The sequence below is a fragment of the Ovis canadensis genome, chromosome 5 (genome assembly GCF_042477335.2).
Source record: "Ovis canadensis isolate MfBH-ARS-UI-01 breed Bighorn chromosome 5, ARS-UI_OviCan_v2, whole genome shotgun sequence".
NCBI lineage: Eukaryota > Metazoa > Chordata > Mammalia > Artiodactyla > Bovidae > Ovis > Ovis canadensis.
The window spans coordinates 28,548,166-28,560,973 of NC_091249.1; the positions used below are offsets into that span (position 1 = coordinate 28,548,166).

At 58.7% G+C, this 12,808-nt stretch overlaps 1 protein-coding gene across 4 annotated transcripts in view; it reads right to left on the reverse strand.

Annotated features, from left to right (window-relative positions):
- Positions 1 to 12,808, reverse strand: part of ZNF653 (zinc finger protein 653) — a 14,996-nt gene continuing 2,188 nt past the window's right edge. For 2 of the 4 annotated variants that reach the window (XM_069589281.1, XM_069589282.1), the window contains 8 exons: positions 10,698 to 10,741; positions 8,636 to 8,851; positions 3,188 to 3,799; positions 2,866 to 3,046; positions 2,670 to 2,781; positions 1,486 to 1,600; positions 667 to 766; positions 1 to 426 (listed from right to left, as the gene is read on the reverse strand). In XM_069589281.1, the coding sequence (XP_069445382.1) occupies positions 249 to 426; positions 667 to 766; positions 1,486 to 1,600; positions 2,670 to 2,781; positions 2,866 to 3,046; positions 3,188 to 3,799; positions 8,636 to 8,851; positions 10,698 to 10,741 (1,558 nt within the window). In that variant the 3' untranslated portion in view covers positions 1 to 248. Of the gene's footprint in view, positions 427 to 666; positions 767 to 1,485; positions 1,601 to 2,669; positions 2,782 to 2,865; positions 3,800 to 8,635; positions 8,852 to 10,697; positions 10,742 to 12,808 lie in introns of all 4 variants that reach the window. The other 2 variants (XM_069589279.1, XM_069589280.1) reach the window with 1 other exon arrangement.

Consider the following 12,808-nt stretch of genomic DNA (forward strand, 5'->3'; position numbering starts at 1 on the left):
TCCTTTCTGGCTCTTTAATCTCGCCCTTCTCTCTTGACACAGTTCCAGCAGTGCAACCTTAGGGGCCAGCTCCAGAAATCGGGCGGGGGTGGGGGACCTGCCCCGGGGGCCCAGCCCTAGAGCGGAGCAGGGGCGCCTCCTTCCGGCCCGCGGTCCGGGCGGCCCCCCGCGGATGTCCCGGCCCTGACAGGCCCAGGCATGGTGTCCAATCGGACGAATAAATAGGGGCGTTCAGTGGTCGGGGCGGATCAGGCGGGCTTGTGGTCCGGGTGGCTTTTGAGCGTGTGGAACTTGACGCTGTCCAGCTTCTCGAAGCGCTTCCCGCAGCGCTCGCAAGTGAAGTTGTACTGCACCTCGGCCGTGTGCTTCTTCATGTGCCAGTTGAGCGATGCGCGCTGTCGGCACTGGTAGCCACAGATCTCGCACCTGGGGGAGAGCCCGCAGGAGGCAAGGGGGGGCGGGGTCAGAGTGGGCGGGGCCGAAGAGCAGCACCAGGGAGGGGTCGTCTCGCCTCGGGGACGGGGCCCAACCACTAGGGCGGGGCCGGCCCAGAAAGGGGCGGGGCCACCTGGGGATACTCTGGAAACCCCAGAGGCAACGCTGGGGGCGTCACCCGCCTTAGGCACTGCGCTGGCCGGGACCCCCGCCTTCCGGCCTGTCACTCACTGCAGAGGCGTCTCGCCCGTGTGCGTGCGCCGGTGTACCTCCAGGTGGTTCTTCCTCTTAAAGGACTTGCCGCAGGTTTCACAGGTGAACTCGCGGACACCTGAAGAAGACTAGGATAACTAAGGCAGCTAAGATGAAGCGCGGCTTCATCCTCGCAGGAGGCTCAGAGGCTGCCAAGGAAGGCGATTGGGCAGAGCAAGAATCTGAACTCGAATCCCTCAGGCGCACAGGACGCAAACTGCCAAGCCACAGTGGGCCTGAGTTTGACCCGCATATTTCACCTATTGGGGCGATTTAACATAAAAATCCAAAGTTCCGGCTTCTCGAAAAATCTGAAGCCGTGCCCTCCCGCTGGGCATGTTGGGGAGGCACCACCGCTCCCCACGAACCTATATGCTATGACCTGGTCAGTGAGGTGCTTGAGGCAGACGCAACAGAAATCCTGTCTCCAGTCCACTTCCCTACCCTGGTTCAGTGTCCTGGCTCAGTCCTGAAACAGCTCCCACATGAGCATTGCTTGCGGAAGTGGGGAGCCCAGGGGCTAAGCTAGGGCAGAGGCAGCCAGCCCCTGCCCAGCTACACATGACTCATAATACCAGGTGTCCTTGTGGCCATGCAGCTCCAGCTTATTGACCACTGGGGACGTGCCAAGTGAACTGCTTTACTTCCACCATCTCACACCCGCCCTTGCGGTGGACATGGAGGCGGCTCTGAGAGAGGCAGCCCCAGGCCCAGGTTGCACCTTGCTCCCAGCCCTGGCTTCCAGGCCCAGGGCCCCCTGCTTGCAGCTCAAGCTGCCACCCGGGCCCTGGGCCTGACCTGAGTGAATGATCATGTGCCGCCGTAGGTGGTTGGATAAATAGAACTTCTTGCCGCAGCCAGGATGAGGGCACACTTTGGTCTTCCCTTTCCGATGCACGAGGTTGACGTGGTTCTGGGGGGGAGAGGGGCAGGAGTGGGTGCCACGGGCCCACCTCGGAGCTCTGCAGGGTGGGGACAGATGGGGGCCAGCTGGGGCTTGCCCCTGCCCTTGGGAGGGACTCCCAGATCCAAGCTGGGGCCCAGGGCCACAACTGAGATCAAAGAGCAGCTTAACTGGGCACCTGCTCCAGCCAGGCTCTGGGCTAGGGCATCGGTCAGCCTCATCAGAACCACGTCAGAACCACGGGAAGGGGCTGCCACCAGCCCAGCTTGTGGATGGGGAAACTGAGGCTCTGGAGACTTAGTGGTTTGGTCTTGTCTTACAGGTGGGCAGTGACAGAGCTAGGACTGGAGTCCAGGGCTGTCAGCCCCACAGTGACTCTGTGCTGTTGAGCTGCCCCCAGAGCCTGGAGCAGGCAGCCCCCAAGTCATTCATCCCTTTGTTCTTTCATTCTTTAACTCACTGGCACAACCACTCCAGCGTGCAGCACCAGGCCTGGCACACAGACGGGGCTCAATACGTGCTTAATGAAAACATGACTTGGCAAATTCAGAGTTCTCTTGGAGCCATGTCCTGAGCCAGGAGTGGGGTTGTGATGGAACTCTGTCTCTGCTGTCAGGGCACCCGCTCCAGACCCCAGGGGGCACACTGCAGGTATGTCCTGGTAGTGCAGTGAGTGACGGGGGTGAAGAGGGAAGTAGGGTGGGCTTCCTGGCAGAGGGGCACACAGAGTTAAGCTTGGAGAGAAGGCACCCTGAGCTGACAGGGTGGCCTGGGCAGAGGTGGGGAGAGTTCAGGTACTGGAAGAGGGGGAGTGTGGGGGGAGCCCCTGGGGCCAGGCAGGATACAGGGTGTGCAGAGGCAGTGGCTGGCCGAAGGAGGCAGGATGGGCGGGGCTGGAGGAGGAGTGGAAGGCACAGAGGCGATGCCTGCCTCTCTGTGGTGAGGCTGAGACCAGCTGGGGCCGGGTGGGTGCATGCGAGACAGGCCAGTGGCACCTGGAGGCCTCACCCCATGAGCCACAGTGCCCAGACGCCTTGCACAGGCAGCCCTGCCGGGCCTACCTGGGTGGGGCGCTCACCTGGAAGCTGCTGAGGGCCACGTAGACCTGGCTGCAGCCTTCGTAGGGGCAGTGGAACATCTCCAGCAGGCCGTCGGCGTCCATCACCCGCGACCTCTTGCTCCGCCGCCTCCTAGAGGGAGAGGAGCCTGTGGCGTTGGAGCTCCTGCCCCAGGAGCTGCTCCTATTCCCTGCCCCCGCCCACCCTGGCACCCACTTCTCGGGTTCCTTGGGGATCTCGTAGATGATGGCGGACATGTCGCTGCCCTCTAGCTCCTCCCCGTCAGCCTCGGCCTCAGGCTCGGCGCTCTCAGGCACCGTCGCAGCCAGCTCAGCCATCTCGAGGGCCACCAGCTCCTCCTTCTCCTCCTTCTTGAGCACGTACAGGTCCTCCTTCTCTATGGGGGTGGACACAGAGTGAGTGCCCATGGGGACTAAGGCTATTGAGGAGCTCATTCTGGGGTCACTCCTCGCCCTCCCCTCGCCAGGTCCCAATGTGCCCCCCTTCCAGCCCCCGGACTGGCATGACCCCCCCAGACCTTTCTTGGTCTCAATGCCTGTCATGGCAGCAGGGTCCATGGTACTGGGTGGGCCACCCTCTGGCTCTGTCTGTGTGTAGGCAGCCACGCCCTCCATCATGGCACAGGGCACCTCATCGCCCAGGCCCCCTCCGGGGGCACTGCTGCCGGCTGCCACGTTGAGGTGGATGCCCTCGGCTGTGAGGGCGTCGTAGCCGGGGCCGGCGATGATGATCACCTGCGACCCGGGCACCATGCCTGGCATGGGACAGCTGGCTACCACCTCACCCAGTGCCTCCTGGGGCACGTTCTCAAAGAGGGTGCCGGGACCCGGGCCCACTTGTACGGGCACGGGCACGCACACCACTGTCTCCAGGGCCTCCGGCCCACTGCTGGCCGGGTTGGGGCATAGTGGGGTGCCCTGCTCGGCCAGGCTCTCCACGTGGTGGACGTCGAAGGGGATGTGCACGCCCTCCTGTGTGATGAGCCCACTGCTGCCTGCCGGGCTGGTGGGTGTGACTGCCGCCGTGGCTACTGTCGCCTTGGTTGGCTGGCCCTCGGGGGGCTCCTCGGAGTCAGAGCCGGAGCCGGAACTGGACGAGTCAGAGCTGCCGGCCACCAGCCCATTGCCCACTGTGGTGACAGAGGAGAGGGGATGGTTACAACAGTGTACAACAGCAGCAGCTGGTATTTGTGGGAAGCCCCCCCGGCCCCAGGGGTTGGGCACTGCCACTCCCCTGTAAGAGTGGTCAGCTCAGTCCTATATCCTCCACTGTTGCCCCTGCACTTTGGGATACTCCCCTGCCTCAGCCCCCAGATCCACACTCAGGCTTCCTAGCTCCTCCCGGTGGCTCCTTTTCAGCCTTTTCTGTTCTTATGGGCCTGGCAAGCTCTCGCTGGGGCTTCTCCTCAGCTCTCCACTCACCCCAGCGCATTGGTTGGGCGGGCCGCATTAAACACCGCCCTCCTCCTGGACACCAGCCAGGTGTCCAACAATTGGATTCAGTTCTGACACCATCTGTCTGGAGACCGCGTCTGACCCCGTACGTTAAAGAACTCAGTCCCACAAGACTGACCCCACTTCAGATCCCAGTCACAAGTCCCAGATCACCCATACTTCCGGCTATAAAGAGGAGGTTCCGGCAGACCTCTGCTCAGTTTCAATAATTTGCTAGAACAACTCACAGAACTCAAGAAAGTGATCTGCTTCTGATTACAGTTTTATTATAAAGGATACATCTCAGCATTTGCAGGATGGAAGAAAAACACAGGGCAAGGTAATTATGTGTGTGTGTGGGGGGGCCCGTCATGGAGCTGCGAGGCTCTCTACAGACATACCAGTCTCCCAGCACCTCAGCATGTCCACCAACCTGGAAGCTCTCAGAACCTCACTGTTTAAAAGAGTTTTTAAAACTTTATGTATTTATTTATTGGCTGCGCTGCAGGGCGTGCAGGATCTTAGTTCCCTGACCAGGGATGGAACTTGTGCCCCCTGCAGTAGAAGCACAGAGTCTCAACCACTGCACCACCAGGCAATTCCCAAAACTTTTTATAAGGAAATGGCTATCCACTCCAGTATTCTTGCCTGGAGAATCCCATGGATGGAGGAGCCTGGCGGGCTACAGTCCATGGGGTCACAAGGAGTTGGACACGACTGAGTGAATTTCACTTTCTCCAGCTCCCATCTGCTTCTGGGGGCTGGGGACAGGGCTGAGAGCTGCCACCAGTGACAGGCTCCCATCCTAAAGCTATCTAGGGGCTCCTCCGTGAGTCACTTCATTGGACTGTTCCCCAGGTGTGTGGCATACGGGATCTTAATTCCTCAACCAAGGATCAAACTCATGCCCTCTGCAGTGGGATCAGAGTCCTAACCACTAGACTGCCAGGGAATCCCCCAGCAATAAAGTATGTTTAAATTAAGGAATGTACCTTTCTTTTCCCCTGCAATGCTCTCGCACACTTAACAGATCACAGTTTAGTGTAAACGTAACTTTTACATGCACTGGGAAACCAAAAAGCTCATGGGTCACCCTTTACTTTGATATTTGCTTTATTGAGGTGGTCTGGAATCAAATCTGCAATGTTGCCTAGGTCTGCCTGCATCTATTTTTATTATAGTGCCATCTCTCCCCATAGCCTGGTGCCTCCGGTGGACAGTTCTCACCTGAACCTCCTGTGGAGGTGCAGACTGTCACACCTCACTGCGTCCCCCACTGCTCTCTCTCGTGTGTGTTTGGGTCTTATGGGCGTCTCAGATTCTGGTTTGAATCTCCCCTCAGAGAAAGGCTCAAAGACATCCCTATCTAAGCCAGTGGCAGCTATGCCTGTCCAGTTGCTCAGGCCAAAGTCCTGGGGCTCTTCTTGACTTCTCCCTTTCACACCCACTTCCAATCTGTCAGCAAAATCTGTTGGCCCTGCTTCCAAAATACATCCCCAGGCAGGCAGCTTCTCCTATCCCTGCCCTGCAAATCCTGGGCAGAGTCCCACCAGCCCAGAACATGCACTTCTTTCTCCTGGGTGCCCCTGCTCCCATCCTTGTCCCCCACTAAGCCTGTCTTGTCTTCAGGGTCAGAGGGAGCCTGTGAACACATGCTCAGGTCACCTCCCTTTCTAAGAATCTGCTCATTGCTTCCTGCGGAAGAGACAGGCCAGCTGCTCACCGAACAACCCCACTGTGCGCCCCTCACCCCCGTCTCTTCCTCCTGACACCTGGTGGACTACAAGTCCCAGCAGCCTTTGCTGTTAGGTGTGGCAATACAGCTGAGTCCCAGTGGAACGAGAGTGGAAGTGAGCTGTGTCAGGTCCCAGGAGGTACGGTGCATTTGTGTCAGCCTCTGGCCTTACCTCAGTTAATGCCCTTCCCAACTGACTTGGCATAACAGCCAAACTCTTCCATGGCGACAGAGCCCGCAATCTGCCCTCGTCACCTCCTCTCCAGCCCCACTGACCTCCTTTCCATACCTGGAGATGCTGGCAGGTTTCTGCCTCAGGACCTTTGCACTGGCCACTCGCTCTGCCAAATCCTCTTTCTGCAGATGCCTGTGTGGGCTCCTCCCTCACCTCCATCACAACCTTCCTCAAGTGGTATTTCTTCAGGGATGCCTTGGACCACTTTGTTTCAAATTGCACCCTTTTCTCTCTTGTTTTTTTCCCCAATACTTGCCAACTTCCACTTCACTCTCGGTGTTACTTGTTTATCTTGTTTACAGTCTGCTTCTCTAGACAGCAAACAGATGAGGGGGGGGTTGTCCCTGTGCACAGGGTACCAGCTGATTGGTCCACGTTGAGCTCAAGTTTGTAAGAATGAGGGAATCCAAGACCAAGGCTGTGATGAAGGCCAAGGGGGCCGGGCATCTTACCCAGGCATTTGGTACTAATGTCCACACACAGGAAGAAACTGGGGACTGGGCAAATGAATGACTGCCCCTTCAGCTACTCACTCGAGACACAGCTGGGGTATACTGTCTGGGTACTACATATCACATCTACAGTCCCAGAGGGTCACGTGGAGAATACAGGCTCTGGAGGGGGATCCCAGTGCCCACTCCTCCAGCTGTGTGAAGTGGGGGTGCCTGCTAACCTCTCTGAGCCTGGGGCTAACTTGGCACCTACCCAGGGGGTGTTTGGGGGTATTTAAATGAGTAAATAGGACAGTAGGGGTTATGGTAAGCACCTCTTCAGTGTTTCCCATCATAGTTATTATAGAATAATAATATTCCCCCACCCATCCTTGACTCATCCCTAGGCGGCAGCAGGGGTAGGGTGGGGGGATTGCCCCCTTTTTTAAAATAAATATTTACTTATTTGACTGCACTGGGTCTTAGTTGCAGCACTCAGGACCTTTAGTCGCAGCATGTAGGAGCTAGCTCCCTCAACAGCAATCGAACCCAGGTCCCCAGCATTGGTAGCAAGGAAGTCTTAGCTGCTGGACCACAAGGGAAGTCCCAATTGCCCCTCCTTCTAACACTCTGTAATCTTTAGGGTAGACTGAGCCCTGTGGCTCCACCCTGGAGTGGGGGCAGCTTCCTAGAGAGTTGGGGCCTGGCCAGGGCATGTGCCTGGATCCCCAATGACAATGTCCAGCTGTTAAGTGGACACTAGACTTCTTGCCAGTTAATAATGACATTAATGACAGAATTGGCCGTACACCCACCAGCATCCGGTGGTCCTGGTAGGAGGTCCACCCTTGGCAGAGAGCTGGTAAGGGTGCTGTTGAGGGGCCCAGGCTGGCACAGGGACACAGCCACTCCCTCCCCCTCCCCACCGGCCAGCACTCACAACAGACCTGGCCAACTGCTCCCAGGATTCATTCCTGAGAGCCCAGACCCAGAAGCCACTGGTGTCACAGTTGGGCTGGGCCATCAAGGGACCCTTCTGGGTACCACCCCCAACCTAGCCAGATTCAGAGCCAGATGGGCCAGTCACGTGACTCCCAGGAGCCTTGGTTTCCTCAACTGCTAATGACGAAGGAGTGGGGAGGGGCCAGGGTGGTTCAGGGCAGGGCCTGGCATTAGGAGGACAAGATGGCCATGGGGCTGGCTGCTCTCTGGGAGCCTGGCTGACACACCATGGGACAGCCGTTGGCTGGGGTGCCCACCCGGAACACCTCTCGCCCACGGCTTCCCCTTGGCCAGCTGGGACGCCACCTGCTCAGAGATGCTTGCCAGCCCTGGTGGCTGACCCCACCCTCAGCTCCAGCAGGGTGCCTGGCAGTGGGCCCCAGATTCCTTCTAGTGCCAAGCCCGAGGCAGGTGGGCAGCCCCTCACCACCCACAACGTCTCCTCTGCTCCCCCACCAGAGCCAACGGGGCCCTCCTAGTCTTGAGCAGGCCGCTGGCTCACGTGTGTGTGTGCGCGCGCATGCATGCGGTGTGGGATGGCAGGTGAAGGACCGGGGCAGTGAGAGATGAGCACGCAGGGCCAGTGGTGGGGGAGGGATAAAGGGATGGAAAGGGGAGTGAGATGGAGGAGAGACAGTGCGGGGGAAGAGGAAAAAGGCACGAGATGATGTGGGGGGCAGAAAGAGTGAGGACGAAATACAGAAAGATAAGAGGGGAAAGTGGGTCTCTGGTCTTCTTGATCAGAAAAAGGTCAAGAGCAGAGAATGGGGCACAGGGAGGGCAAGAGAATGAGGTTCCTGAGAAAAACTGAGAAAAACGTGGAGAAAGTAAAGGAGAACAAAGAGGCCAGGAGAGGCCCAGCACCTGCCAGTCCCTCCAGCCGCTGAGCTGGGTTCCTGGATCCCAGCCCTGCCTGCCCCTGATCTCTGGCACACTGCGCCATGCCCTGGTGGTCCCTTCGCAGAATGGGGACCAGCCCTTGGGCTCTGTAAGGGCTCAGGGAAGGCAAGATCACCCAACACCAGGGCCATGTTACTTGCTGTGAGGTCTGTGATGCTGGCCTGATGCTGGCAGAGCCCCAGACCCCGCAGGCCACGGTGCGCCCTCCCTGCTCCCCCAGCAGACCCACCTTTGTCACTCTCGGGGTCCGAATCACTGAGCGGCTTCAGTGGGGAGTGCAGGTCTTGGAAGTAGCGGTGCCCGGCTTCACACTGCCACACGGCTGTGGTGTACAGGCCGAAGGTGGGGTCCAGCTCAGCCAGGTGCGGCTCGTAGGGGCAGCGGTGCTTGTGGTCCTCGTACCAGATCACCACGTTCTTCAGGCAGTTCACATTGCGTCGCCGCCCTGCACACACAGGCGAGGGGCAGCATGAGGGGCAGTGCTTGCCCCCCAACCCCGCCCAGCAGCAGGGCCCCCAGAACCATCCTCGGCCTTACGGCTCCCCAGAGGTCGACACCCTCCTGAGTCCTGTCCGGGCCTGTCCCCAGTACACAGATGAGGAAACTGAGGCTCAGAAACGTGAGACCTGCCCTGGAGACAACAGAGGCTACCCAGGGACTGTCCCCACTGTTGGAGTCGTGTCTTATACACGACAAAGCCTGGTGCCCGGCAGGTGCGCGGCAACTGTCAGCCGCCGGTTACAGTTAGGACTGTCCTCATCAGCTCAGCGTCTCCTGCCTGCCCAGCTCAGTCGCTGCACCTTGCTCTCCCAGCTCTCCCCTCTGCCCCTACCCACCACGGCTGACAGAAGGCACCTCTGAACACCTGGGCCAAGTCACCACCCTTCTCTGGTCAGAATTTACCGGGGCTCCCATCTCACTGGGGGTAAAAGCCAAAGACCTCCCCGAGGTTTCCCAAGCCCTGCATGTCCTGCCCTGTCACCTCCCGCCATCACCTCCTCCCACTGCTCCCCTGATCACTCCACTCTAGGCTCAGGGCCTCCTCCCAGATCCTCACCTACAGAAGTATGGTCCCACCTTAGGGCCTCTGCAAGGGTTCTGCCCTCCTCCTCCAGACACCTGCCCTGCCCCTCGCCCTTGGAGCTGGACTGCCTGGGCTAAAATCCCAGCTCTGCCATTTCCCAGAAGCCACTCAGCTTCTCTGAACCTCAGTTTCCCCTTCTGGGCAGGGGGAGGATAATGGTCCCCACTTCCTAAGGGCTGCCGGAGGCAGGGAGTGACGACATCGATAGGGCCCAAGACAGGTAATGGTACCTAAGATTCCTGTGATGATCCTAGTCCTGCAGCCGACGGGGAGGAAGGTGTGCCCTTGACTTCCCAGGCTGGGGGATGAAGAGGGGGTCTAGGAAAGGTCCTGGGGGCTAGGGATGGTGCTGGGGCCACCAACCCAGTGATGATCATGAGGTACCACCAGCAGCCACTTCTCCCACCCAGCACTTGCCTCCTTATCTCCTCTGGGATTGGGAGTCACGGTCTTAGCTCAGCTTGTGCGTCTGACCATGAGAAGGGGAAGGGGAGGGGCTCACTGACATCAGACGGATGTCCCTGGACCACAGGCCCTCACCCTGCTGGATGTGGCCTAAGGCCCACTGCCCCACGGCTTGGGGTCTTGGCCAGGGGGTTGGGACCAGGAGCTCCAGCCTCTGTTTCAACAGCCCACACCCGGCTCCCCTCGAGCCTGGCACACCACACGCCCTGTAGGCCGGGGCACAAACAGTTCCCTCTGCTCTGCCTGGCTTCTCCCTGGCTGACTCCCACGCACCGGGCAGGAGAGCAGAGGAGCGGACGGGACCCCTTGGGAGATGCACAGACCTGGGTTTGCGGTCTGGCCTGGCCACTTTCTAGCTGTGCAGCTTGGGCAGTGACTCAGCCTTTCTGGGTCAGATGGGGGCAATGAGAGCACTCCCGCTGGGCACAGCACTGGTTCAGGTTGCCTCCGACCCTTCCTGGCCTCACTCCCACCCAAGCCCCAGGCTGGGTCAGGACTCTCCTCTGGGCTTCCTGGTGCCCCTACATCCCCACCCCAGGCCTGCCTGGCCTGCCCCCACCCTCCCCATCTTTCCTGTGAGACTGTGGGCTCTGGGAGGGCAGGGCTGAGTCTGCCCCATCTCACATGGTGCCTGGCACACGTGGGCCCTCCATAAACCATCTGCGAGGGAGGGAGGGTGGGAACCAGCCACAAAGCCACTTACTCCCATCACCACCCCCACCCTGACTGCAGCCCTACTTACTTTTCTTCCGCTTTGGCTTTTTAGGGACTTGCTCCCAAGGCTTCCTGTAACAGAGAGAGGAGGCAGTGGGGAGTGACCCTGGGGACTGATGATGGTGAGACCCTAATCCTGCTCGTGTAGGGCAGCTTGGAAGCCTCTGCTTCCTGGGCCTGGCCTGCTGTCCACGGTGGCTTCACTTGGGCTCTGCTGCCCTGGAGTGGGGTCTACCATCATCACCGACCTCACAGAGTGGGAAACTGAGGCCCTCAGCATGAGGCCGCCCACCCAGGGTCCCCAGACTGGGAAGTAGGCTTATCAAGAGGGAGTTTATTTGAGGAGCCTGACCTAAGCAGGGGAGACTTTAAAAGTGCACTGCTGACTCAATGCTGAGGACTCTGCCTGCCGGTGCAGGAGTCACAGGTTCGAAACCTGGTCCGGGAAGATCCCACATGCTGTGGAGCAAATAAGCCTGTGGCCACGACTGAGCCTGTGCTCTAGAGCCCAGGAGCCGCAACTGCAGAGCCCATGTGCTGCAGCTACTGAAGCCTGCACACTCTGGAGTCTGTGCTCTGCAACAAGAGGGGCCACGGCAGTGAGAGGCCCACACACCACGGCCAGAGAGCAGTCCCCACTCTCCGCAACTAGAGAAAAGCCCCTGAAGCAACGAAGACCCAGCACAGCCAAAAGTAAATGAGTAAAACTAATAACAATAATAAATGCACTGCTGAAGCCACAGACTGGAGACAGAGAGCAAGAGGGCCTGAAGCCAGATACTGGAGACAGAGAGCAAGGGGGCCTGAGGCCAGAGAATGGAGACAGAGAGCAAGGGGGCCTGTGAGGGGCCAGGACCTGAAAATGGCCCAGCAAGACTGCAGGAACCACAGCCATACAGCCCTGAGGAGATGGATTCTGCCAAAGCTCTGAGCAAGTTTAGAAGCAGGTCTCTCCCTGGGTGAGCCTCTAGGTGACAATGGCATATCAGGCTGATACCTTGATTTCAGCCTTGAGACCCTGAGCTGAGGATCCAGCTACAATGTGCCAGACACCTGACCTACAGAAATGTGAGATCATAAATCTGTGTAATTTTAAAGCCACTGAGTCTGCAGTCAGTTGCTACCCAATAGCACCATCATAGACTTGACCTCAGACAGCCCCATCCAAGGTCCTGCACATTCTGCCCCTGAGGCTGGACCAGAGTCCTGGGGAGACGGTCAGGCCCTAATGGCCTACTCGACGAGGGTCCTGCCCAGAGGCCATGCCATTGTGTCCACCTGCCTCCAGAGCTTTCCCCTGCCCTGCCTGGGTCCCCACACTGACTGTGTGCCCCCGTGGGCCATGGCCTGGGGGAGCCCAAAGGCAGGGGGCACCCCATGGTCTCCTATACCAGGAGGGCCACCAGATCTGCCAAGCAGATTCCTGACCCCACGTGGGCCTCCCAGCTGCGGTCTAGCACACATTCTGAGATGCTTTAGAGCGATCTCTCCTGGACTGGCCAGGGCCTCCCTCCACCTTCCTGCCACCATGCTTCAGGGTCTGCCCACCTGATTCAGATTGCTTCTCTGCTTTTCCTCATCTAAACCATAGCAGCAGGCTCTGGGACAGTGGGTGAGCAACCCTGCCTCCCTGTGCCTCAGTTTACCCATCTGTAGTGGGGCTCATAACAGTACCTTCTTCACGTGGTTGGCACAACATTATAGGCATTATAAAGAGCCTGGTAATTATTCACTCAGCAAATGGTGATGATGATCACATTGTTATTTAGTTGCTCAGTCGTGTCCAGTTCTTTTGCAACCCCATGGACTCTAGCCCGCCAGGCTCCTCTGTCCATGGGATTTCCCAGGCAAGAATACTGGAGTAGGTTGCCATTTTCTCCTCCAGGGGATTGAACCCAAGTCTCCTGCATTGCAGGTGGATTCTTTAGCAGTGAGCCACCTGGGAAGCCCAATGATGACCATTATGAGTCTCAATATTGTCACAGAGCCAGGACCTGGGACACTGGTCTCCTTACTGTGGCTGGGACCACCCTCTTGCCACAAATATCCTGACGGCCAGTCTAGGGTCTCTCTTCAGCTCCAATGCCCACCCTCTCTAACCCTTGTCCAGCCTGATGACATGTCTCAGCTCCTATACAC